Consider the following 27307-nt stretch of genomic DNA (forward strand, 5'->3'; position numbering starts at 1 on the left):
GAGCTAGCGGTGGACAGGTTGCCACTTCCCAAGCAGGCACGGGGCTGGACCCTTTCCACTGCTGCCTCAACTAACGACAGGGTGTCTCCAGGAGGAGGCATATGGCGCCATCTCAAGTCACCAGAAGAAGTGCCCCTCGAGTGCTCGGCGCCAGGTCACGGGTGGAGTGCACAGCACTGCCTCTCCACCTTCTCTGCGGTCCCACCATGGGCACGGCCACTCTCGCTTTGCAGGTGAGGCAGCTGAGGGACCTCCGGGTCAAACACCAGGCCCAGAGTCACCCAGCACCCTGGTCCTCCTGACTCCAGCACCCGCTTCCCCTCCCTCAGGCTGGCGGGGCAGACGGACTGTGGCATCAGAATCTGGGCCCCAGAACCGGAGGGCACGCCAAACTGTCTCCCCTTCGGAGAGGCCTGATGCTCCTGCCCCGTTTACAGTGAGGGCCAGGCCTCCCTCGGAGGCCCCGCGGCTCCTCGCTGCCTCTGTGGCCTTCCCCTGGTCACACACGTGTCCACATCCCACCCAGCTCAGCCAGCGTGCAACCAGCTCTCTGGAAGCCCTAGGGCAGCACGGTCAGGCCCCGAAGCACGTTACCTTGGCTCCTTTCTCTCCCTGTCTGCCTTCGGGGCCCGCGGGGCCGGGGGGACCCTGGAATAAGAAGAGAGCACGTGATGAGCTGGCCTGTGGAAGCCAGAGTGATGAGCTCAGCGTCTGCAGGGGGACAGGCCTGGCTGGAGGGGGAGCCGGGGAGGGGTTGGCCAGCATGGAAGAAGGCCCTTAGAGCGAGTCCCAGGGACTCCCATTCTGGATGAAGACCTCTGGGTCCATCCGGGGATGAGCTCTGGCTGCTGAGCCTTGGGGGGCCCCTTCTCCTGGTCACACGCCAAGCAGCTCGTTTATCGTGGCACCAGCAAAAGGCTGGATCACTCAATGTGCAGAGAAATGCCTTTTAGCTTGTTCTGACGTTTCAGAAGCTCTGACCCCGGAGAAAAGGAGCTTTCTCAGCTTTGTGGGTGTTTTTCTCCCACGACAGGCGTTACTGACGGTGTCAGCACTTGGCTGATCCTAAAAGGAGCCAGCACATCGACCTAGCAGGTCTGGGATCTGATGACGCGGCAGGAAGCTGAGTGGAGAGCATGCTTCAAACAGAGGCGCCTTCCTCCTTGGTGCCGCTGAGAGCCGCTGGGTCCAGGCCGAGGGTGGGAGGGGAGGGGTGTCTTCAGGCAGAAAGCTGACAGGAGCATTTACCCTTTTTCCTGGAGGCCCAGACGGACCTGGTTCACCAGTGGGGCCCGGCGATCCCTGGGTTCAGAGAGAAGAATAGTTAGGACTCAGGGTCCGTTAGAATGGGGCATGGCAGGTCCGGGTTGGTCTGAGGCTACAGAACACACTGAGTTTCTAATCTACTGTGTCCTTGACCAGCCCGGAAGCTGCCTCCATCTTCCCTCAGAGCTGGCACGAGACATCCAGTGAAGCTCGTCCTGGGACTCTCTACTTTGTCCCCTGCGCTCGGCGCTCAGCTGCAGCGGCGCGGGGAACCTGCCTCCCGTAAGCAGCCTCGTGCCTTTGGGACCAGCGCTTTCCCGCGGCACAGCCATCATTCCTGATGCTCGACCCCTGACTCAGTCTCCACCATGGCCTGCAGGCGTCCCCTTCTGCCGAGGCAGCCCCGAGGCACGGGGAGGATGAGTGTCGGCCCCAGGCTCAGCCGGGAAGCAGAGGGACCGCAGATGTGTCTCTGGGGACCCAGCCCCAAGCTGGCTTGCTCGCTTGGCTTGAAGCCGTGCTTCAAAAACTCAACGTCAGGTGTGAGAGGAACACCCAGCGTGATCTCAGCTCAGGGGCCACCGTGGACAGAGCCCGGCAAGGAGCGGCATGGGACCCCACTGGGCAGAAAGAAGGTGGTCCTGACATTCGGCGGGGGGGCGTCCCTCCACTGTCTGCAAAACTACTGGGCTGTACGTGCATTTCTCCTCCTGGAAGCGTGTCCCCAGCTTCCCCTGCATCCTCAGAGGGGGCACAGGGCCCCGTCGTGGTGCAGAATCAACATCGTGAGGTAACTGGGTTCGTGTTTGCCTCAGAAATGAACCAGCAAGTTGAAAATTCCAAGAACGCACCCCCACCCTCCCAAGAGGCCATGTCAGGACCCCCAGAGGTCGTGAGCAGACTCACCGTCTGCCCTGGCTCGCCATCGTCTCCTTTGTCACCAGGGGGACCATCTTGACCCTGTGGGGACAAAAGCAAGTTCCTCTGCCTCCTGGTCGGCACCCCGAGTTCATGTGCCCAATGCACCCCCAGTCCCAGCCCGGGAACCCCACCGGGCCGGGTCCCCAGTGGTGGCGGGACACAGTGCGCTCAAAAGTGGGAAATGCATTTTCTCCATCTGATCCCAGAGCGGGGATGCCATCTGGGAAAGCACTGTGACCACAAGGTAATTCATACAAAAGAAACGACCAGGAAGCACAGAACCGCTGCTGGCAGAGGCTGGGCGGGGACTGTGGGGGGCCCAAGGGGCTCTGCCACCTCCAACACCTACCGCAGGGCCAGGCTCTCCGGGGGGACCGGGATCTCCGGGAAAACCGACCGGGCCCTGGAACAGAGAAAGAGGCACACGCAGGCCCTCAGCAACCCGGCCTGCAGCAATGCTGCCTAGACCACCTCCTTGCCGCCACCCAGCCCCTAGAACATTCTAACAGTTCTGACACTGGCACTTTGCAGCCAGGAACCCTTTTTGCGGACATCAACTCATTTGAGCCGCACAGCAGGCCTGGAAGCGGGTCAGGCGGCATCGGTCCCCTCACTTTCCGGAGGCCCCAAAGGGCAGGCATCTTGCCCGCGCTTCCACTCCTGGAGCTCCAGGCGAGACTGGAACCTGGACCTTCAGGTTTCTAGAACGTGACGCTCTGAAGCCCCTCCTGATGCAAAACCGGGGCAGGTCACAGGACGGGGCCATCCGCATGGAGCCCATTTTGGCAAGCTGCCTGGTATGAGCACAGGGCCCCCGAGGCCTTCTCCCTTGTCCCACACTGCCTTTCTCCTCTCCATGACTTTGGCTCAGTGGCTGGAGTGAAAACCTCTAACCTTTAGAAACGGCCAGGGATCTTCAGCGCACTGCCGATGGACAAGAAGGAACTGGGATGCAGAGCCCCCCACGCCCAGCTTCAGGGGCCCCACAGCGTCTCAGAGCTACTCACGGGGCTGCCTTTGGGACCGTCGTCTCCAGGAGGGCCTTTGGGTCCAGGGGGTCCAGCAGCACCAGAAGGGCCTGACTCGCCCTTCTCTCCCCTTTCTCCTTTGGGTCCCTGCAGAGAGAGGCCAGGGTCCCTGCTCTCAGAGCCAACCTCTGTTGCACAATGAGGAGCTGGGCTGAGCTGCCCCCTCATTTGCAGACTGGGCCAGGCGCTGGGCAGCTGCTCGCGCTCCCCCAACCCTCAGCAGCTCCCTCCGAGCGTCCACACCCCCGGCACCACCAGGCGGGCCCAAGGAGCCCACAGGACTCGGCTTCTAGGCGGCAGGGACTGACTCCAGGACCAGAGAGCAGGCAGCAGGAACCCTGAGGGACTGCAGGAAGCCAGGCTGCCCACTCACTCAGTGGTTTGCAGGCAGAGGGAGCAGCTAGAAGCCCAGGAGACCCTTGTCCACCAGCCGCCTCCTGGGCCCAACAGCCGCCCGCGGGCAGGCCCGGTGGGAATGCTCATCCGACCTGCGAAGGTCTCCATACTGCCAGTCTGGGCAGACTATGCGGGGCTGACAGTTGCCCCCAGATGTTTTACAGCAGCCGTGAAAGGGCCTCGAACTCCACAGATGGCGAGCGACTCGCAGCCACTGGTTGTGGGTGTTCCTTGCTAACATCTGCACACACACACACATGCACACACATACACACATGCTCGCTCTCCATCGCATGCCCTCTTTTTTACAGTGATTCCGTGAGGCAGGCACAGAGGAGACCTGACTCCCATTTCATGGATGGGAAAACTGAGGCAGAGCAGGAGCTGCCCGTCCAGCACCTGTCCACAGCCACACCCTCCCCTCCCCCGGAGCCCTCCACTCACCGGGAGGCCTCCTTCTCCGGGAAGGCCAGGTTCACCAGCTTCACCAGGCTCACCCTGAGGAGGAAACGCGATGTGGTTATGGCCGTGATGAGAACAAGTGGCTGCAGCATCCAGCATTTACCAAATCCTTGCTGCCATCGGCACCAGGGGATTGGGGGGAGGGGGGACCTGGGGGACAAGAGCCGTCACTGTCCTTTGACGGCTCCCAGGTTGGCAGGGAGGCACATGAGGAATCCAGCCGTCATGGTCAGGGAAAAATCGGTGACAGTGACGTGCGCTGGCTGTGATGGACACACGGAGGGGGCGTGTACAGTACATCAGAGTGTCAAAGACGGCTCCCCAAGGAAGAGATGCTCCAGGGGACTTCTGGAGGATAATCTGAGAAGCTCGGGGGAAGGGAACAGGGGGACACTGCAGGCGGGGGGTTGCCTGGCAAAGGCAGAGAGAAAACAGCCCCATATCCTCGGGGAGGGGCCGACGGGACGGAGGCAGCAAGCACGTGCGTGCCGTGGCCGTGGATGAAGCGAGGACAGGGCGTGTGTCCTACGGCGCGGGCTCCGAGAGAAAGACCTCTCTGAGCAGAAGCTGTGCATCATCAATCTGTGGTCGTAGCAGGGCATGTGTCTCTCTAACTTTCATATTGTAAAAAAAGAGCAGTGACCAAAGACTTCTTGCAATTTAATGGTTCTGGAAATGGTGTCCATCTATTTCTTTCCTTTTGTCCCCAGGAACTAGGATGAAGGCTTTAAATCAAGGCAGGCTCACGAACACGGAAGTCGAGTCAGATCTTGGCACAGTTATGCCCACTGTACATGTGCATGTGCAAGCCCACACACACAGGCACGCGCGAGCACACACAGAAGCCCTTCCTGCTCACTTTGCCAGGGCCGGGGCCCGGACCCTAAAATGAGTCGGATCAGATGAAGAGGACCCTGGGCTTCGAGAAGATGGGACTCAACTGAAACGAAAACTGTGAACACAGCACCTACAGCACCTCAAGGAATGGATAACTCTGTCTATTGGAGCCACATCTTGGAGAAGGCCACAGGGCCTTTGCTGGCGGGTGTGTGGTTTGGAAGTTCTGCGAAAGGCTGTCGTCAATAACGAGGTCACAGTGCCCAGTTCCACGGCACGGACCTTCGACATTTCAAAGTGCACGTGACAGGAGTAGCTCAGCAATGCACCTGTACACGCGTGCACACACACACACACTGTTCTCCTCGCACACTCGCACGTCGGACGCTGTAACAGTTGAGGAACGTGAGTCACCTTCTCTCCCACTGCACCAGGATTGCCTATTCCACCCGGGGGACCTTGTGGCCCATCAGCACCTGGAGCTCCAGAGGGTCCTCGGGGGCCAGGGGGACCTGGAGGGCCCTAGGAGAAGAAGAGGCAGTGAGCCTGGACAAAAGGCACATTTTCACCAAAATAGAAACCAGCTGCCACAGCTGGGTCTCAGCGTCCCGGTCACACTTACCATCTGACCCACGTCTCCAGTCTCTCCCTTCTCTCCTGGAGGTCCCGGCAGACCCTGCGGGAGGAATCGGCAGGGCTCAGCAGGCCAGCAGTGCTCCATCCAGCACATGCAGCTTTCCCATCTCCCCCACACGGTGCCAAGCCGAACACCAGAGGCCTCTGCAACGTCCTTCTCAGCGTACAGCTACGTACGAGGGCACCCCCATGGTCCCAAGTCTCGGCATTTGCCCGAGAAGAAACCAGAGACGTCAGCAAAGACTTATGGACACAGGTGCTTACTGCAGTGTCCCATAAAACCTAATGAGCCCACAGCACAGAAACGCTTGAATCAACCACGTCCCCACCATGTGCTGGAATACTACACATTGACGAAAAATCATTCCCTCAAAACTAATAAAAGTGACACGTTCGAAGACTATTGAATGACATTCAACACGACTCGTAATGTAAGATGAAATGGGAAAAGCTGGGTACACCCTTTCCACACACGCGACATGATTGAGATCTTGGGGAGCCAAATAAAATGACACGTGTGCACGTGTGCATGTGAACAAACATGTTTAAGAGGTGTGGGAGTGACATGTGCCCCTGCTGAGAGCTGTCATTCTTAGGTAGTAGGGTTAGAAGTCACTTTTGTTTTGTTTTCTTATAATTTGTCAGTATTTTCCAATCTTTCCACGATAAGCATGGAAATAAACGTCACTGGTTAGGAGAAGAAAATACAGGCACGTCTAGAATTAGGGGAATTTGCAGCATTTCCAATTGGATGGGGAAACCCCGGGAGATCTGCAGCTTAGTCTGTTTCCCCATTCTCAGAGACAGGAGGGGAGGGGACGGGAGGGGGTAGGAAAGGACGGGATGGAAGGAGAGGAGAGGGAGAGGAGGGGAAGGCCCAGCAAAGACGCAGGAACCATCTGAGGCAGACCAGCTGCTAGTGTGCAAACTCTGCAGTTACCTGCAGCCCCACGGGCCCGGGGGGGCCAGGAAAACCTCTCGGACCTTCGTCACCTTTCTGCCCGAAAAGGCCCTGCTGGCCACGAGGACCTGGCTCTCCGTCAGCTCCCTGCAGGGACATAATTGAGCCATGGGTGAGGAGCGGTTCGTGGGTCACACTCGCTCGAGGGGTTCAGGATGTCCTGAGGGTCCTTAACCCCAGATACTCACGGAGGGGCCTGGCTGTCCGATGGGGCCTTGGGGACCGGTAGGCCCAGGTGGACCCTGTGGGGAAAACACAGAGACACAGTTGCTCCCTGAATCACAGCGAGGCTAAGGGAGAGGGGCTGTCAGCACCGGGGGCCATGGTCCAAGGTCATCAGCTCAGTCCCCACGTGTGGCCGTCACAGGAAGGAATGCCAAGCACCAGTGCAAGCTATGCTGCAGGCTCTGGAATTGGCAACGCTCTCATTCAACCCTGAGCATGTCGGCGCAGGTGGTAGGGGTGGCTGCCACCAACCTCCCACTGGAGGCCACGGTGCATCACCTTAGCTCCCGCCACGCACCACGACATGGGCCCCAGAGGCCCCATTTTAAAAACGAGGATCGAGATCACGCAGCTCATCCGTGGCTGGGCTGGGGCCTGATTCCAGAGTCTGTGCCTGGCACCCTAACACTCTGCACCCATGTGCCAACAGCGCGAGAGGGAGCCGGGCAAACTGGGCACCACTGTCCTCGGCAGCCTGACCAGCACTGGGCTGGAGGCCCCAACAGGGACGCCATCACTAACTGCCTGGGACTAGAAAGAGCCGGTGCAAAGGCCCGGCTGCACAGCAGATCAGATGCATCCCCCAGCCACGGGGAGGGAGCCGGCAGCCCAGTGACAGGGCTTTTGCAGAACATACTAGTGTTTCTGAGCAGATTGAAAAGGAAAAAAACGGGAAAATTCAGAGGTGTTTGGTCACAGTGCTGCTTCTGTCATCAGAGGTGGTTATGTCTGTGGATCCGAAAACCTCAAGGATAAAAATGCTCAGTTTGCTTTGTTTTACAAAGTCTGTGAATGCTTCCTGTATGCTGGCTAATGCAGGACTTGCTCACAGCTGCAGACATACACAGATACACATCTGCACGCATGCGTCTGTGTACACACACGTTTGCACAAGCACGTGCACACGCACACACGAGACTTTAACAGGAAAGAAGACCCCTCAGCGCGTCCTGTCGGTTGTTGGTTATGACTGTGGTTATATTAACAACAGTTATCAGTGTCGCAACGACTGTGCCTCACGCCAGGCACGTGGCCCCCCTGCCATCGGTGGCCCTGCCCGCTCGCCCAGATGGCCCCTTACCTGCTCGCCTTTGTCCCCCTTGCTGCCCTTCTGTCCCGGCTCCCCGATCTCTCCCTGCGGAAAGACATGGAAGATTCATTAGACAGCCCAATCACCGTTCGGATGTTATCTGCTTCCCATAATTAATTTTTCTTGGAGATTAAGAATAATCTTCGTCTCCAGGGGGCCGTATAACTTTCCTAAGAAGAAACGTTTTCATGTATTAATTTGATTTCCTTTTTTCATATGAGAGCTAAAAGGAACGAGGCCTTGATCTTACGCTATGTAGAATTTTAGTAGATCTGAAAATGTGGTAGAAATCATAATGAAAATATTTACTCTGCTTGTCAAATTGGATGACATGACCATGCGATAATAGACGAGTCAATTACCGGGCTCCCAGAGAAGTTATTAAAACCTCTCTGGTGCTTCGCTCTGCAGGGCTATCTGCCACCCTGAGAGGCAAGGCGTCCTCCACGCAGAGGTGACAGAGTCGGAAATGTCACTGGAGAGTCACCATAAATGGAAAGCGAAAGAGCTAAATTTCATTGTCTTCATTAAATCCAAGCTAGTGCAGTAACAGCATTAGAATGATAAAGCACGCGCTAATGAAAGAGTGCCTTGATAATTCAGGGGAAGACATTTAAAAATAGATACTGAGTCAAACCTCATTAATTCAGGCCCCAGATTCGGAATTTGAAAGGACTCAGGGGGAGCAGGGAGCATTTTCCTTCGCTCTGGCTCCTAAGAGCAACGTCAAAACGACGACAAGAGAGGAAAGCGGTTCTCATCTATTAGCACCTACTTGTGAGCTACTGCGGATCAAACTCTAACACCGGGAGGGCAGAGCGGGCACGGGGTCACTCTGCCACCTGAGCCCCTGTGTCGCCCACACCCCTCTGTTTAAAATGACCGGCCGGCGCTGGCCAAGTGTGGCCGTGTACCCTTCGAGCTCAGGCGGACAGCTCCCAAATCTCCTTACCTTATCTCCATCTTCTCCAGGGGGGCCCACAGGGCCCGCTGGACCAGGGAGCCCCACAGGACCCTGGAGACCATCTCGGCCGGCTGGGCCTTGGGGACCTTTCTCGCCCTAACAAGGAGAGAAGAAGCCAGGTCAAACGCAGCTCCATTGTGGGAACATCCCACCGCCAGCTCGTCGCCTCAGAGAGGGGCTCCCGGGTGGGGAGCCAGCAGTTCTTGGGGAGCGACCATCACCACCGTCTTTGTAGCAGTTAGATCCTAAGTTAGCATGAGGGAAGGTATCTCAGGGAAAGGAAGCCACATTGTAACTACATATGGCCCTGATTCACTGATCTCTGTGAGCGTGTTCTAGCCTGCACACAGCCCGGATGACTAAGCACCTCTCGCTTTTACAAAATACACGATCTGCTGGTTCTAGGACTCCTGCTCACGTGTGTCTCCCAGCTGTGATAAGACGATAACTTTGTTCTCCCCAGGAACATGACGCCCTCCAGAAAGAAAAACTCTGCCTCGGTACCCATCACAAATAACAGAAGAAAGAGGTAATGTGGCACCCTGAAGTTCGTCACACCGGAGGGTCGACGTCCCTAACCCCCCTCCTTCCCTGCCCATCTCCCCTATATAACCGCCTCAAGGTGCTGTATCATTCAAGATGGTTCTTCAGGACACAGTCCGCCATCTCCCGAAGGTGCTGGCTAACCGTACAGACTTTCCTCTCTCAGCCACTGGCTCGTTGGCGACTGATTGGCACCGGATTGCCACGAGCAGAAGGAGCCCCTTTGTGGCCAGTTACATCTTCACAGCCCTAACGGGTCTCAGCCAGGTGCACTGAGAGTGACTCTGAGCCGCGACCCGTTCCACCCACTTCCTGTGCATCAGGGCTTTTAATCTGCGCCCATCCTAGGAAGGGCTACTCTTTTACAGATGGGGAAACTGAGGCACGGCTTGTGAGCAGTAGAGCCAGGATTCCAACCCAGCCAAACAGATTCCTGAGCCTGTTCTGGGGATCATCGACGCCTAGAGACCAGGAGGGCCTGAGCTCCAGGCTCCACAACTTTCTGACTCTCAGTGCTCTGCAAGCACCCTTCCTGCCGAACACATGGATCTGCTTGTTGGAGATGCACGGAACAGATGCACAGAATGAGGGTGTGCACACCGGGGAGACGGCTCGGAAGGGAAAGTGCACGTTCAGTGTCTGGATCTAACCGCGGCCAGCATCTGCTCCTACGTCACTGCCCCATCTTCTCTTCTCCTGCCTGCAGGATTCCCTTCTTGGTCCTCAGTTTAGTTCCTCCTGATGTAAATTCTTCCCTAAGTAAGCCAGGAGACGCCCAGGCTGACTGTGGCTCACGTGGAACCTCCCCGTTGGACATTACTGGTCAGGCCGGCAATGCTTGGAGACACATGGCCTCTCCTCGGCCTCCTCTGCTCTCTGGAGTGATTCTGGGAGATGGACAAGCTTTTAACCAGATGGTGCAACTCTTGAGAGGTTACTGCTCAAATATTTACTCTCTCCAAACAACAATCTTGACCATTTCCAATCAAATTTGTGTGCACTCCACATGCACTGAGTGCCCGACAGGAGTCAGGTCTCTGGTGCAGAATTCAGCGGAATTGATGGCTCGTTGGACATGATCAGATGCTGTCAGGATTGCCTGTGACATCCTGAATGCATTCTGGACGGCATGGATGCTCCCAACATGGTTTCAGCGGGGAGTTCTTGCACCAGGAAGGCGACCAGGGCCTTCTTTCTACCCAGGAGCCTCGGAGAGCAAAACCCACAAGGAAAACTAGGTCCTTCCAACAGGAATCCCTCAGCTCAGGCATCCTAACTCCATTGGCGGTGTCTACGCTGACATTTGCTCGTGCCCCCAGAGCTCAGGCTCATTCTGACATTCTGAACTTGGAAGGGAAGTTTGAACTACAATTTGTCTCCACGGCTCTTTAAATGCGGGGCCGGTGGGAGTTTGCAAAATCCTGCAGCAGAACCTACGGGGTGGGTCGGGCCAGAGGATGTCAGGCAGTAGGGGGCATTTCGTGAGTTATTGGGAGAAAGGAGCTTGGGGAGGGGCTGGCTTCCCAGGAGTGTCTAGACAAGAAGGACACTCCATAATCCCCTTCATGGGAACCAAGACTGGGGCAGGTTCAAGACTCCATCCCCTACCCCTGAGCTCTCACAAAGCTTCCACACTCGGGTTCACTGAGACGATGGTTGTCGGGGGTCCAGGAAGAAGCTTCTCATCGTCCCATCACATCTCTTCTCCATGCTGCCCCCAGACCAACAAAGGAAGCACCCATCCCAAATATCCATCTTCCTCATAAAAAGACCAGCCACAGGCTTGGGCCAGCAGGGAGGGGCTGTGGCCCATCCACACGTGGCCCCCAGAGCCTGGGCCAAGACCAAGGCCGAGGGCACATTTGGACACACACTGTCTCCGGCCCCTCCCTCTGTCTGCACACGCAGATGTGCAGGTGTGACAGGCTGAGCCTGCCCAGGATCCACCCCGAGCAGACAGCGAGCTCAGGCGACTCGCTGGAAGAAGCTGGCTGACACTGGGAACCCGCCCCTTGGACCTCAGTCAAGACACCTGAGGACACACATGCTTCCCTGGAGGACAGCTGCAGACTTCACTCACCACCCCCGGCCTGCAAACACCCAGGGAAACAGCCATGGGAGGGTCAGCACAGGGCCGGGGACAAGGCTGCATGTGGGGGCCCTCAGCGCCTCCGAGGCAGTACTTACAGGAGCTCCTTTCTCCCCAGCTGGCCCTGGAGGTCCCTGGGGCCCAGGTCTCCCTGGAATTCCGATGGGCCCAGCAGCACCGGCTGGACCTCTCTCCCCTGGAGACCCCTAGGGTGGGACAAGAAGATGGCTCATTTCAAAGGCTCTCAAACTGCCTGGATAGCATTTCCTAAATCACCACTTAGTCACACCACTCACCTCTCACTCTAGAGCCCCCAATAGCTCCCCAGGGCCCTCTGCAAGCACAGCTCAGCATTTGAGGCTCTGTGTTTCTGGCCCCTCTTAGCTCCTCCCCTCCCGTAAATTCCAAGCACACACCTGCCCCTCAGAGGGTCTGAGAACACATCCTCCTTAAGTGCTCGCTTGAAGGACCCCCCCCAGGAGCTCCCTCTCCCCTCTGGGGTCTGCCTGCCCGCAGAGAGCTCACTTTCTGCCCTGCTCCTCCACGCTGTACGTTTTACAGGGGAGGCTCCGCCCCTGGAGCACTGCTGACCAGTGGGATTCCGGCCTAATTCTAGGGGTCAGCAGGGAACGGCCGCTGTTACCCAGGGTGTCGTCCTGCACCCGGCCTCTCTGCGAAGGACAGGCGACACTTTCATTTCCACCTGACTTCTCTGTCATCATTTCTCTCTCAAATGGCCCATAGTTCAGTTGGGGGAAAGAGGGTGTTATCTTGCGCCCACTTTCACAATCAGCCAGGGGTCAGGGCAGCTCCCGCAGCCCCACATCCATGCGGCTGAGCAGGGGCTGTCACTTGAAGGGCGAGGGAAATAAAGCAGATGTTCCATTTCCATAAAGGGTGAGCCAGGAACAGGGGTCCGTGGGCGTGCCTCCCGGGAGCGGGGCAGCCTCCTCATGTGCCCCCGATTCCTCCAGACCACAGCGGAGGGTCTGGGGACACTGCACTTCAGCCTCTGAAAGCTGGCATCTCGAGGTTGGGAGGGTCATTTAGTTTCACAGGCGCACAGGCAGGAACCCGTCGACCCTGCAGGCTCACTGGCCTTGGGCAGCTCTGGGCACGTGACAGCCGACCATAGATGGAGAATCCACGCTTACAGGCCACGGAGATCTGTGTCTGTTCCCTTTGGGGCTGCTCCTGGCCCAGACCTGCACTAAGCATGTCAGCGGCTCCCTGCTCCTCCACCAGCACCCCGGGACCACTCAGCCCTCCCTCCAAACTGCCCAGCTCTCCAGTTCCTCATGCAACCTGCCCCTTGGGCCCTTCGTCACCCTGGCTGCCAGCTCAGGATACACCGGCCACATCCCCCCAAGTCCGCCTCCTCCACCCTGGCCATCCTAGGACCACGGCGGGACTGGGGCAGCCGTGCGAGCTCTCCCAGGCCCTGAGACCCCCTGATCTTGCCTGCAGAGTAGGTTTTGAGGAAGAGGATGGATAAAAGGCTTGTGTGGAGCCAGGACCACTCACCGCGGGGCCTGGTGGGCCTGGGGGGCCTTCGTTGCCTTTCAGTCCAAGCGCTCCCTGAGAAGCAATGAGAACGTGGTCAGGGGCACCGTGGGCTGTGCACTGTCAACTCCGTCCCCCGCCTGGCTCCTCACTCACCACTGGACCAGGAAGCCCTCGGTCCCCGGGGAAGCCGCGTAATCCTGGAGGGCCATCTTTCCCAGGGAGGCCAGCGGGGCCTGGGTCACCCTGAAATCAGAGTGCAGATTCGTTTCCGAGCGATGTCCAAGACCAGGGTTTACGGGGAGCTGGGGCAGGCCTTCTCTTCCAGCTCCCTGCGGGATCTAGGTTGGAGCAGCCCCAGTGCCTGACTTTGAAGGAGCCTCTGAGTCTTGACTGGACTCCTTCACGGGCAGCTCCATGCACTGGAGCGCGGCTCGAGCTCACAGCTGGGGCGGCTGGCTCTGTGCATGCTCCGGGGACAGACTCCACCTGTGACCCTCCAGCCGTGCTCCATGGAGCCCCAGGCCCCCTCAAAGTCCTTCGGGGCCACAGTGGGCCGAGCGGGAGCTGAGGGCCAGGCAGCTGCTCCACCTCACATCTACCTTTTCCAGACACTTGGGGCTCCTCGTAAGCCTGCGCTCTGATAAAAGAACCGGCGGCCACAGCGTTGGAAGTGTTGCCCTGAATGGACTCGCCACTCAAGACTCTTATCTTGAAACCACATTTTCTGAACAGATGCTCCATCTGAGCATATTAAAGGGACATTAAAGCTTTGATATCTCGCAGAATTTTCTTTGGGGTCCAACATGAGAGCATGGGGGTCTCCAAACCAGCATGTCCGTGGCCTCCTTGCCAATCTCGGAGCTCTCTGTGTGACTGGGATATACGCCCACGTCCACGTCTGTATCTATGTAGTATAGACACGGACACACACGCATGTTTTTCAAATACATATACATGCATTCAAGTACATATATGCATATATAGACACACACGTGTGTAACTTTTGCAATATTTCTTTACTGGCTCTACTGTACTATTTTTCAAGTTTACTCTCTCACGTGAGGTCGAATAAAAGGCTGGAGAGCTTATATTCCCTGTGTCTCTAACTGAAAAGTTGAAAAGGGCAGGACTAGCCATTTTTATGCTAATGCACAGGAATTACACCACTGACCTGGGGCTCTCGGGCTGGGCTGGGGGAGAAGCTTCTCGAGGAACAGAGGGGATGCAGAGCTGCCCCGGGAGGCAGGATATGAACGCATCTTCTTCTATTTTTAGTTATTTATTCTTTAGCTTCTTATGGTGGGGAATTTTTAAAAGAGTCCCTTTCTGCTCAACTCATTTTACTGTCAGAGTGTGTCCTGCATGTGGGGCAGCAGGTGGGGAAAGAGCCGGCGGCAAGACGGGGCCCCGGGCAGGTCATCCCAGCCCTGTCACATCTACCCGAGTGGCGGGTCAGCTCAAGCCGTCTTTCAAATCAAGCCAAAGGGGGGCTAAGTTCACAGTCTGAGGAGTGGACTGGCACGAAGAGCATCATTTGAGAAATCATCCATTCATGAGAAAAAAGGAAGAGAAAACACACCCTCGAAGCATCAGAATGATCCCTTAGCAACAGTCGGCCTGGCAGGGAGGTCGAGGAACTCACCTTTGTCCCTTCTTTTCCGGCAACGCCTGGGAGCCCCTGTTCACCAGGGGGGCCCGGGGGCCCAGGGTGGCCACGTTCACCCATTGGACCAGTTTCTCCCGTGGGACCCTACAGGGAAATTCAGCGTTAGCCATGAGATATTTTCAAAGGACGTGTGAGGGAGGGGCCCCCTCTTTCTAAATCTAAGGAGGGGCAAACGGGTCCCTGTGTGCCCACCAAACCTCCACGTGGCTCTGCACGTTTTCTCCTTCCAGTAACAATCCAGAAAGGGACAGACCAAAGCAGGCTGGGTCCTGCTGATAGCCAGTGCCCCGCCTGGCCCCATGATGTGCTGGTTCTCTGATGAAGTGGGCAGGCCCGCGCTCCCGGGATGTCGTGGGAAATGAGTGCAGCGAGGGGTGGCTTGCAGCGAGGGCCGTGAGGGTCAATATCCTATTTACCGCTACATTAGGTGTGAACTTTCTAAGGAAAGGGTGACGGCTGCCCGGTTGTGTTGCTCTGGGCCATCAGTCCTGGCTGCAAGCCTGTCCTCTCATTGATAGCCTCTCGGTTAGGACAGGAGGCCTGTGGGCCCTGACAGGATCCAGCTGCAGGATGAGGTTGCCGTGGACACCAACAGCAGGGAAAAGCAGACACAGCTGGTCCCCGCCCACGGGGTGGAAGCCAAACTCCTGAGCTGGCCCGGGTCTGGGCCCAGCCGCCTCACGGGCCTCAGCAGCCATCTCTGCTCTGCCTGCTTGGTTCCTGCTAGGTGTCCAACAGCTCATCCCCTGTTCTCTCCATCTGGTTTCCCATACAGAGCACCTCTCCTAGTGTTAACAAGCACTTAGGACTCAGGATTCTCTGCACCCACACCTTCAGAATCCTGGGGGAAGTGACACCCCAAGCCATGGTCCTGTCTCCCATGTGGGCAGGTGACACAGGATGACCAGTGAAACCCAGGGATGCAGCATCTCACCTGCGGGCCGACCACACCCGGGGGGCCCGGAGGGCCGGTCTTGCCTTGGAAACCCTGTGAAGAGAGAGTGGTCAGGCTAAGACAGCCGAAGCGGCCCATACTGCCACCGCCCGCTGTGGCCTCAGGAGAGGGCCCGTGCCCGCCCCCCGACTGCGCCTCGAGTAGCAGATGTTCCAGATTTCAGGTGAGAAGGTCCATTTCTCTTGTCCCTTTTTTGCCTTAATTTCATGAAGGTAATGAACCTGGACAAGTTAGTCTCACTAGCTGCTTTCCACTGCTGTGTTTTCATTCTGAGAAATATATTTTAAAAGCGCTAATCTTTATGATGCCACGAAGCATTCATTTTCCGAGCAACCTGGTCCCATTTCTCAGCCACCGGAAGTGAGACTTGGGAGCTACTCCTGGGCTGCTAGTCCTCAGTGACTTTGTGGTGACTGTCCTGCTCGTGTCGCTGATGTCTCTGATGCACGACAGGAGATTTTCCCAGCATGCTCCTCTGTCCTTATTGAAATCGGGAAACAGTGAGGACATGCTGCTTTCATAACCCGGGAGCTCGAATGTATTATTAGCTTGACTTAACAGGCATTTCTCTTTCCTGCTTGGTACGCTGGCATGTGTGTACCAGCCCTGCTTCACTTTGAGTATCGGCTTCTCTGCACACACTCTCCTTCAAGGAGAAAGCCAATGGTAAAGCAACGCGAGCTTAATTTCCGGGCGCATCCACAGAGCACGGCCCGTGCCAACGGGGTGCCATCTGCAGGTGCCACGTGACCCGGGGAGATGCACAGATGTTACACCCCGGAGGCCTCTAGCGGAAACTTGAGAGTCTGGAGAGGCAAGTGCTGGCTTCAAGGCCACAAGCAGACTCGGAGGGGAGAGGACCTGCCGGTGTGGCCAGTGAGTGAGGGCAGCTCACTGCTCCCCTGTAAGGACGACCAATGTGCAGGCACTGACACTGCGCTGAGCCGCTGGACCATGCCAACTTGTGGTGGATTCACCTTCTCTGAAAATTCCAGGAGAGTTCGCTGCTTTAGGCTCGGCTGAGTTGCAGGCCGTAGGCTAGAATGGCCATTTTTAATGCAGTATTCTCTGTGGGCAGCATTTACAGGGTCAGAGACAAGGGCGGTGGACAGGTCGAGGGCATCCTGGCTCAGCGGGCCAAGGTGGAAATGCCCCAGTGGAGGCAGGAGCCTGAGAATACGGCAAGAAAGGCCCCTGTTCGGTCCATGCACAGCGGCTGAGGATAGATTCGTCTCCGCCCCTTGCTGAGAAATGGGCTTGGGGCTCACATTCCTCTGTGCTTCCACTTTCTAAAGAGAGGACAAAGCCAGCACCACAGGGAAGACGTTCTGGAGGGCGCGTCTGGACTCCTCATGGAGGAGACGTCCTCCCCGGTGGTCTACAGATGGGAGCGGGGGCCTGTGTCTGGGGGGCGGCCGGGCGTGGCAGAGGGAGTGGGAAGGAGCTGGAATACTTCCCCAGCAAAGACAAGCAGCTTCATTATCTTGCCAGCCTCTTTCTGGAGTAACTCAGAGGGAGAAGAGCTCCCACTGTGCAAAACCTTCCATCTCGTCTCCTCGGAAAGGCGTTAGAGAAACACACGCAGCCCTCAGACGGAAGGCTTTCATCTCTCTCCATAAACAAAGAGCAAAGTGATCGCTTATCGGGCACCGCGCCGTGCGGCAGGGCACCGGGCGGGAGGAATTAAAAGGCTTCATCACAGCAAACCAGAGACAAAGGGACTCTTTTTTAAAGCAGGCACCAAGAATATATTAAATATGGCCTTCCGAATCTTGTCTCAGGCGGTGACTGCTTTTTCTGTGAGTCCTTCAGAGGCCTTTGCCCACGTGGAAACTGGCTGCAGAGACGAAGGGGCCTTTCCGTCAACCTCCCCGGGTCTGGTGACAAGGAGGTCACCAGACACTGTGAGTCCCCAGCTGTCTGAAGCCTGGAGCCCCAAGGTCACAGACGTGCCCAAGGTCACAGGCGTGCCCATGCCGTTCCCCGTGACATGCCTACAGTGGATACAGCACGAAGCTGGGCCAAATTCCAAATAGCTCACAGGACGGGGAAATGATCACATTTCTGATAAACGCTTTTTCCTCCAGCTAAAAACATTCGAGTCCTTTAACATGCAGAGGACAAAGTCTGTAAGGGGCATTTCTAAAGGGAAGGACAAGGTCGAAAGGAGCCTGTGATGGCAAAGCACTGACCACGAGCATAGCTGTGCACCCAAACTCCAGACGACCAGCCACCTGTCTTCGTTACCATGAGAGAAGAAGGTGAAGGAGCCCACTGTCAGCCCCGCGGCAAAGGACCGGAACGGACACGGCTGGGGGTGCAGCAAGGCCCCGTCCCTTCTCTGGGGGCTTCATGGCATGAAATCACCAGGCAACACAAACCTTTCCAACCACTTTTCCAATTCGAATGCACGTACTTCAAGCTGGGTCACACTCAGAATTATTCTGGAGAAGGGAAGGTTGGCTGCACAAGGTTTCGCTATGCCAGTGGCATTTTGTTTGGGTTGCAATGGTTTTACTTGTGACCTTGGAGCAAAGTTGCCGGGACAGCCTTGAAGCTGGCCCCCGCCTTCTGCACACAGACGTCACAGGTACCACTGGCCTGCACGGGGCTCTCCCCAGACAGGCCTCGCCCCAAGTGAGTGAGGACGGCCGGACCTCAGGGCCCTTCCCGAGGCTGAGCGCTCTCTCCCAAGCCGACGGGGCAGGGCTGAGGGAGAGGCCAGGCCAGCCCCCGCCCCCCAGAACCAAGCACTCACGGTCTCGCCTCTCTGTCCAGGGTGTCCTGGCAGCCCATCCTTGCCCGGAGGACCCTGAAGAGAGAAGCGAAGGAAAGAAGCTTCATTCAGTTCTGAGAAGCACACGCCTTTGGGATTTAAGCCCACACCAGGCAACAAAAACTAGAATTTCATTTCAAAAGTAATCACGCAACAGTCATGGCGACAAAGTCCTGCGTGGGGCCTGGCACCAGCACATCATCTCCGCGAACCCCCACAAGCTCCCTGAGGGTCACACTGCTGTCACCCTCATCTCTCAGGAGGAGAAACTGAGGCAGGGAGAGGTCAGTCAGCTCCCTGAGGTCCAGCCAGTGGGAGGCGCAAGTGGCACCAGGACCCGGGCCTGTCTGGCTCAGGAGTCAAACTCCTTCCTAACCGCTGTCCTCCAGGGCTGCCCGTTAGGCAACAGTTCCCGTTGCCAGGTGTTTTTCATTCTAGAAGGGTGTTAGAGGAAATACATTGTATCTGTTGTGAGTTAAATTGTGTCCCCTAAAAAGATCGGTTCAAGTCCTAACCTTGGAACCTGCAAATGTGACCTCATTTGGAAACATGTTGTTTGTGGATGAGGTCACCCTGCACTGGGGTGGGCCCTCATCCAATGACTGGTCTCCTGATAAAAAGAAGAGATCTGGAGACACAGAGAGGAGACGGCCAGGTGAAGACGGAGGCAGAGCTCAGGGTGCAGCGTCTATAGGCCAAAGGTTGCCAGAAGCCACCACCAAAGCTGGGAGGGCTCATGGGACAGATCTTCCCAGAGCCCCCAGAAGGAACCAACTCTGCCGACCCCTTGATCTTGGACTTCCGGCCTCCAGAACTGGGAGACAGCACATTCCGCTGTTTTAAGGGGCCCAGTTAGTGGGAATTTGTTACGGCACTCCGATCGTACCCAGGCAGAAAACAAGGACGGTGTAAATGAGGACGGGGTCCTTGCTTCCACAAAGCGGCTTTCTCCAGCCAGGGTTCCCCCACAGCCTCCCTCCTTCCTGTGCCCGCTGTGAGGGGCCGTGTGGAGCCCCTGGGAAAAGACAAGCACCTCCAGAGGGGCCAAGCCAAGCCGCCCAACCAGGAAAATGGGTTACTTACAGGGGGGCCCTTTGGTCCAGGAAACCCCGTGGGTCCTTGGGGTCCGTTGGGTCCCTAGGGACAGAAAACGGCCAGTTTGAGGAAGACATCCTCTCCTCGCATGTGGGAGCCTGGCAGCTCCCAGGACCTTGTCTTCATTTATTCCAGCCCCCGCCCTCACTGATCCGAAAAAGAGGTCCAGTCAGGGGCGCCGAAGAGGCCAGGTCCCAGAGCAAGGTCCCTCGGGGCAGCATGGGGCTGAGGATCCAATTTCCCGACATCTCAGCCACTCTCAAAACCCAAGACCAGGGCCAAGGGGATGGGGCCATTGTCTTCAACCAGCAGAACGCTCGACTCCCAGGGAAGGCTACCACTGACCCACCTTCAGATTTTAGGAAACCCTCTCCTTCAGCGGGGTCAAAAGCAGGCCTCCCTCTCCTCAGCCCACCCCAGGAAGAACTGGGGAGGGGACACATAAGGCAGCCTGCTTTCCTGAGGATGTTCACAATGGCCCCGGTGTTCATGATGCTCACCCGTTCACCTGGAGGGCCGGCCGGACCATCACCTCCAGAGTTGCCCTAGGGAGAGAGAGAGCGGGAAAGGCTTGTTACTCAGTGCCTTTGTACTACTGTGATTTTTGACGAGAAGACTCTGGCCCACGACATCATCAGAACTTCAGGGTCACATCCCACAGGTGCACACTGCTCTACACCACCCAGATTCCCAGCCAAGAGCAGAGAGCACTAGCTGCTGATCCGTGGCCCCCCAAGGTCGCCTGTTCCCTAGCCACTGCACGCTATCACTGATATCAACCGGGCTGTGACATTTGCCGGAGGAGAAGAGTCTCCCGCAGCGGTACAAAGACTGCGGGGCAAACAAGAAATGCGTCAAAAACTCACAAGAAGACAGGACACAGGGATCTGTTCCAGGGCCCACCCGACACGAGGCCGTAGCTGTGCCGTGACGTTATCACCTCCGGCAGGTGAGTGTTAAGTCGGTTTATGGGGGACGCGCCATGCACCCCAGAGCTCAGCACAGAAGAACGGATTGCAGCTTCCAGGGTGGGACATCGGGTTAGCCGTGGGGCAGGCCAGCTCTGCACCTCGGCCAACCAGAAGGCCCCTCTCCTTGGTGGGAGCAAACTTTGGAACTACATCCTGGACAGGGCAGGAAGACCCTGCCTGGCTGAGGCTGTTTCTACACTGCCAGTCGGAGGAGTTTGTGCCAAAGACCCTCGGATGAGACGAGAGCATGGGTGATTCAAGCTCAGGCACTCACCCACGGCAGAAAGAACTTTCTTTAGGTTCCTGGCAAAGATTTCTCTGCAGTTCCCAAGAAGAGAAATAAGCCCTGCCCACCAGAGCCGGATGGGACATTTGTCCAAAGTCCAGCCAGTCCTGGCCTCTTAGGGCCACGGGGCTGTGGACTTGAAAGTTCCAATGTGGGGTGGCCGGTCTGCCCCTGCCCTGCAGGGAGCCACAGCCATGTGGTTCAACACGATCTAAGTCATCCAAGGCTGCTGGGGGACCGGCTCCTTCTTAAACACTCCCAAGAAAACATCTTTCTTTTTTTTTTCAAATGAAAAAGGCCACGGATCCCGTTCAGGTGCTTGGCTTGCAACTTTGGTTCCGGCCACAGAGGAGACCAAAAACGTACCTTGGGGCCAGGCTTCCCAGTGATGCCCCGGGGGCCTCTTTCACCCCGCGGACCCTGGACAGATGGGAGAGAAGAAAGGTCAGCTCTAATCCTCCAGACTCCTAGAGACCTCCTTCCCCTCCCACCTGGCATGCGCCCTACAACGTGCTCCCGATTCTGGAAGGCGGCCCTTAAGCCAAAGGGTGGTTACCGTTGGGCCTCGTTGTCCCCGTGGTCCGGGCTTCCCAGGTGTGCCCTAGAGTCAGAGAAGAAGGGGCCTGGTCAGTCACTCTAGACAAACCTGTCACTGCCTGGGTGGCGGCCCTCTCCTGGCTCATGGAGAGACCGCTTGACATCAGAAGCTAGAAGGACCAATCTTCTTATTTTTGTTTTAACGGGCGATTTCTCAGGGTGAGAGAATTCGCTGCGCAGTCAATACACAGAGCTTCGTATTCCTGCACAAGGCCTGTTGAGACCCAATTTCCTTCCTGCAGCCTGACAGATGTTTACCACTGTTATCTGGTTTTCGCTCCTCAAAGGATCTCACCTCCCTCTCCCCTCCTCTCTCCAGCCCTCCCTCTGCATCTCTCTCTGCCTCTCTCTCACAGCAGGGGAGGAAATCATTATTGCAAGAAAAGAGAAGAAAGTCAACCCCTTTCATACATAATTTACTTTTGCTACAGTTAAGAATATTAGCCATTAAATTTTCAACAGGCTCTGAGACGAGCAAACTTGCAATTTAATATATAAATCATATATATATGATATATGAAACCCCAGAGTCGTTTGCTTTTCTTCTAATAGAATCTAGACTCCTTTTTCTGTTGCTTGTTGTTTTGCATTTTCCAAACCACAGAAAACAAATGCACCCTGTTTTGTTTTTTTTTTCCGAAGCAAAGATATAATAGCTGGTAAATGCAATTCAGCTGCAGCATGTGGAAGTAAGGGACTGAGGGCGGCCCCTGCATCCCCACTTCTCGGCGCATTTTCTGGAATTTTATTCTGCTTCCTAATGATAAAGCCAAGATGGATCTGATAAATTTGCTCTCACCGTCTTTCATTCATTGGCTGCCAGAATCAAAATTGCTTTCCCGAGTCTCGCATTTTGAAATGAATTTAATAAAACCGCTCATGATGATGAGGTAATTAGCTTCCTTTTTAACAACGTACTCTGGTTCCACTGCTTTAATTATACGGCAATATCTTTTGGCTTCAAATAAATATTTGCATACAAAAATTAATGAAACATCTGCTTTCTTCAAATGATGGACTTTTACCCATGGAGACACCAGGACCGGCCCTGGTTACTTCTTGGTCTTTGTGGGTGCGTGCAGCTGCCAGGTTTCCTCACGCCCACCCTCCACCAAAACCCACCCGCTCGGCCCTGACCTAGCACCACCAGGACGCGGACTGTCGTAGTCTTGCAATCTAACTAACCGCGCCCGAGGCACAGGGAGCAGAAGGGAGCCCCAGCCGCAAATTCCGTCTGGGCCGCCAGGGTGGCACCTTGCCCACCAGTTTTCTTGGTAAATGAACCCAAGCCAGCGCTTCGGGTCCCGGTGACTGACTGTTGTACAGAAAGTGCCCTCACCCGCAGTCTCCTTAGCGAAGTGCCGTGAGCACCTGTCCTCGCGTCCTCACGGGGAAGGCACAGGCAGGCCCAGAAATATCTCACTTTAACCGAGAAACCAAATGCAGGTGGGAGGCACTTCGGGTTGCCGGTGGTGTTTTACAGGGCTTGGCTCTTCCTGGGCGGTCACGCCCAGTGTCCTAGCACCTAAAAGCATCCATCTGACCAGAATATCCAAAAGGAGACTAAAAAGATCTCTGTGGAGGAGTACAGCCCACCTGCTCTCTTCCTGTTCACTCCCCACCCAGGGACCAGAGCCACTTAAAGCATCTCCCATCGTACTCCCCCGAGGAAACCCTGCAGCGGGTCCCCACCACCTTGGGATAAAGAGCTGGCCCTGAAAGAGCACAAGGCCCCTGCCAGGCTCTGGTGTCGCCACCCCCTCCTGACAGCCGCATCCCTTGCCCAGGCCTTGGCTTGCACAGCTCAGTCACACACCAGCCATCCGTCCCTTCCTCTCTCTTCCTCCCCCACCACAGCCCTGTCCACCCTCCCCACCTCACCTGTCCAGCTTCTGTCCCTTCGTCATGTCCCACAGAATGTCACTGCCCCCAGGAAGCCTTCCCTGACTGCCCGGGTTAGGCTCTGGTTCCTGTGAAAACTCTACCTGATTCACCCTGCCCTCTTTCCTCACGCTCATCACTCTTGAGAGCCGGTCGCCAGGTACCCTCCCTGGACGGCAGGGGCCCCAGGGCCGGGGGCTCTGCAGGCACTTTAGGAGCATTTGCTGTCACCAAATGAAACCCCAGCCACTCTGAATTCCAAAGCCAAGGGCAAGATGAGGACAGCCACCCCAGTGGTGCTTGGGGGCTCATCAGGTCCCCGAGGCTCAGAGGACGAACCCGTGTCCGGATGCTTTACTTGGTGGACCAAAGAGGACAGGCCCCTCTGCAAGGACCCAAGCGCCCGGCCCCCTGCGGACAGCTGTCAAACTGCGAAGGGCCAGCCCAACTTAGCGGCCCCCATCCTTCGTCACTCGCCAAGCTTGGTAGAAAGCAGTGCCATCATCAAGGAAGTCGCCCCAGTATTTCAACAGTTGGTTGTGCAGTGACAGCTGCTCTCGGCTCCTGAACAGGAGGCTCGGGTTCGTCTTGACGGGGAGGCAGACAGTGGCTCCATCTCATGGTGTGTCGAGCCCCATGGCTGCACTCGAGAGGAAGGACGGCCTGAAGTCCACACCGTGTGTCCGGCCAAGAGCACGAAGCAGAGCGGAGCGGACTGAACATTGTCGACCGGGCCAGACGCTAGATGCCTGAGGTGAGAGGGCTGCACTCGTGGCTGGGCGCTCGGTGCCTGCAGGATGCCTGGCAGGTCTGCACTAGACTTCAGTTTGGTGTTTGGTCTCCAGACTTTGTCCCTGAAGATGGAGTCACGGGAAGAATGGGGTGCAGGAGGCCCCGAGGAGCATCTGTGCCAACTCTGGACTCCCATCTCGTGGCCCCTCAGTGGTCAGCTCAGCGGAGCCGTCCTCCTCGTGGTCAGTGGTCAGGCGCCACCAGCACGGAGGCCACAGGAATTCTGTTTCTCATCACCTTCCCCACTTTCACATGCAAATTTCAATAATTTCCATTTGGAATTTTAGATGCAGCCAGTGCCTTCAGTGAAGTGGCGAAACTTGACCAACTCAAGGGACGGCCCTGAATCAGGCCCTGGGGACCTGAGCCCTCCTCCCCACCCCCACCCCACGCCCCGGGCCCCACCCTCTCGCTCCATCCTCTGCCCTCTGACCCCACTCAGGCATCTGCAAGGCCTGCCCCGCCTCCTCCGCCGGCTGTCCCTGGCCCCTGCCTACAATCGCAGTGGCCCCCAGAACCCCAGCCCCCGCCGTCCTGCTTCATTTTTCCCCACAGCACGGGCCACCCTCCGTTGCGCTACTTTACTTATATTTATTTGTTCATCGTCCCGCCTGCAGCAGGTGAGCTCCTGAGGGCAGGGATGGGGTTTCTCCTGCTGGGTCCCCAGGGCTGGAAGAGCCCCTGGGCCCTAGGGGCAGAAGAGAATGGACGGACACAGTGACATGATTCAAAGAACCACACTGTCACTTGGTTTGAAAGGACGGTGAGAGCGCAGGCCCGGCCCTAACCCTGGGCAGTTCGAAGCCACCGGGCACGGCTGGGGACGGTCACAGCTCCCTCTGGAGGCCTCTTCCCTCCCATGGGGAAGATTCCAGAATAAAGGCGTCTCTCTCAGAAGGGGAGGACGGCAGATGTGCTGCAGGTCCAGAGCCTCGCAACCCTCCTGCAGGGGCAGGGACGCGGGCTCTCACTCGGCGGCGCTGTGGGGACCGGGCCGTGGGAGCCCGTGAGCCGAGGACTGAGTGGTCCGGGCCTCGGATCAGGGTCTCGTCCTTCTGCCTGATGAACCTGCGGCAGTGAGCTTGGGCCCTACGAGCTGGGTAACCGCGCTTCCCGGGACAGACGTGGCCATTTCCCCGAGGCTCCAAGGCCTCTGCTCGCCTCCAGGCCCCCAGCACCCAGGACGGGCTCAGGCAACTGCCCCCACCAGGAGCAGACGTGCACTCCACTTATATTTGGCCATTGCCCAAACCTTTCCCTTTTGTAAAGTCAACACCTGTGTCATCTCCCCTCTAAGTGCCAGCGGTCCCTCACCCACTGAGGTGGCCACCAGATACATACACGGCCACACGCAATCTGGAAAATCCCTATAAATTCCCAAAGTAGATGTTTCCTCGGGTTGCCGTCCATGCTTCAGGTCCTGGGAACCACATGCAATGTCACACCAAGAGCAGCCCTGGCCCCACGCTCCCCTGCTTTCCAACCACCTCTGCTTTCAACGGGGCCCCTGGTGACCCACGGTGCTGATGCGCTGGGACAATGGCCCATGGGGGCTGCGGGTATCCAGGCACCTGTCCAACCTTCTCAGCTCAGAGGTGGGGAGGCTGAGAAGGGAGAGGGGCTCAGACCAGAGTACCGGCCCAGATAGATACATGGACAGACAGAGACAGAAGGAAGAACCAGACAGGTAGATACATGACAGACAGACACACAGACAGACCCAGACATAGGAGCACTATAGATACGATGTCCACACAGATGCACAGATACAGATACATACGCAGATCAGATCCAGATGCAGATACAGACAGACAGACGGCTAACAGTCTCCCTGTGTTTATGCTGTTGATTGGCACTCAGAACACTTCCCGTTCTCCTACGTGAACCTGGCAGACACAGTTGTCCACACGGCTGGAAGTCTTTCTCCCTGCTTTCAAGAGAGCTCACCATCTCTGCTTAAACACGGTAACGTGAGCTTGGAGCGAGCCGTCTGAGGAGGCGCAGCCCAGCCGTCTGAGCCAGCCTGGGGCCGAGCCAATGGGCTGGGTCCGTCACAGCACGTGCAAGAGCTGCAGTCCTCCTGAGGCCCGAGGTCCTCCCCGGGCCTGCTGTGCAGAAGGGGCCCTGCACGCACCCCACAGACCGGCCGCTCTGTCCCCCACATGCCTGGGGACAAGATCGGCTCAGAGTCGAAGGCCCAAGATGACCATCTTGATCCCGTTTTCCTGAGTGGCGATGTTCAGGCACCATCATGTGATTTCCTTAATCAGAGGCCGGGGCAGTCCTTGCTGGAAGGCCTGGGCCAGCGAGGACTCAGGAAGGTGGGGGAACACGATTCCCCCAGCCCGGCCCTGTGGAACACCTGTGTTCATGGCGACAACAAGGGAACAAGTGCATCACACCCAGGTGGGTGTTCTGTGACAACGGCAGCTTGGGAACAACAAGGGAGGGAAGCTTCCCGCATTGGGAGTTAGTGAGATATAAAATAAAACTCCTACTTTTCCCTTCCTTATAAAATTGGCCTGGAGGAAATGTCACTTGGGTAGAAAGAGAAGAATCTGGGTTTCGCTAATGACCTGCTGAGATGGTGGCGTTTATCAGAAAGCTCTATGTTCCTACGTGCTTTCCTTTCCCGCCTGCTGCCCCTTCCTGTCGCATCACCACCCAGCCCAGCGTTCAGGAAAAGTCACCAGCGCTTAGTGCTAAAGGCCACGAGCTTAAAGTCAGCCATCTGGAGAGGAGTTCTGGCAGCAAAGTGGGTGAGAAATAAACAGGACATACTGGAGGATATTCCTGCTAAATCCCCAGGCAGCAGAACAAGCTGTCTGCCCAGAGGTCAGGCTGTGCTTACCCTGCCACCCTTCTCTCCGTTGGCACCGGGAAATCCAGGAAATCCAATAGAACCCTGAAAGAGAGTTAATTAAGGAAGAAGCGTGAAAACTGGGCCAGCAGGACAAGCTGTGCTGCATGTGCCAGCTGCAGGAGGAGTGTGTTAGAGTTCACAGGCTCTGTCACAAACTCCACTCATCCACACACCCATCTGCCCATCCATCCATCCACCCATCATCCATCCACCCACCCATCATCCATTCATCCACCCACCATCCATCCATCCACCCACCCATCATCCATTCATCCACCTACCATACATCCATCCATCCACCCATCCACCTACTGTCCATCCAACCACCATCCATCCATCCATCCATCTGCCCACCATCCTCTCATCTACCCATCCATCAATCCATCCATCCATCCATCCACCCACCTACCTACTGTCCATCCATCTACCCACTGACCATCCATCCATCCATCCATCTATCCATCCACTATCCATCCATCCAACTACCCACTCACCCATCTG

General features: G+C 56.7%; 1 protein-coding gene across 3 annotated transcripts in view; it reads right to left on the reverse strand.

Moving 5' to 3' along the window:
* The window catches only part of COL5A1 (collagen type V alpha 1 chain), a 168470-nt gene that overhangs the window by 22994 nt on the left and 118169 nt on the right, over positions 1-27307 (reverse strand). For all 3 annotated transcript variants that reach the window (XM_014863321.3, XM_070518413.1, XM_070518414.1), the window contains exons 32-54: positions 26795-26848; positions 21230-21274; positions 21040-21093; positions 19917-19961; positions 19405-19458; positions 18304-18357; positions 15525-15578; positions 14567-14674; positions 13078-13167; positions 12943-12996; positions 11517-11624; positions 8775-8882; positions 7814-7867; positions 6696-6749; positions 6487-6594; positions 5533-5586; positions 5325-5432; positions 4056-4109; positions 3195-3302; positions 2537-2590; positions 2173-2226; positions 1249-1302; positions 595-648 (exon numbers count right to left, since the gene is read on the reverse strand). In XM_014863321.3, the coding sequence (XP_014718807.3) occupies positions 595-648; positions 1249-1302; positions 2173-2226; positions 2537-2590; positions 3195-3302; positions 4056-4109; positions 5325-5432; positions 5533-5586; positions 6487-6594; positions 6696-6749; positions 7814-7867; positions 8775-8882; positions 11517-11624; positions 12943-12996; positions 13078-13167; positions 14567-14674; positions 15525-15578; positions 18304-18357; positions 19405-19458; positions 19917-19961; positions 21040-21093; positions 21230-21274; positions 26795-26848 (1584 nt within the window). The remainder of the gene's footprint in view (positions 1-594; positions 649-1248; positions 1303-2172; positions 2227-2536; positions 2591-3194; positions 3303-4055; positions 4110-5324; positions 5433-5532; positions 5587-6486; positions 6595-6695; positions 6750-7813; positions 7868-8774; positions 8883-11516; positions 11625-12942; positions 12997-13077; positions 13168-14566; positions 14675-15524; positions 15579-18303; positions 18358-19404; positions 19459-19916; positions 19962-21039; positions 21094-21229; positions 21275-26794; positions 26849-27307) is intronic.

This window comes from Equus asinus, chromosome 10 (genome assembly GCF_041296235.1).
Source record: "Equus asinus isolate D_3611 breed Donkey chromosome 10, EquAss-T2T_v2, whole genome shotgun sequence".
Lineage (NCBI taxonomy): Eukaryota > Metazoa > Chordata > Mammalia > Perissodactyla > Equidae > Equus > Equus asinus.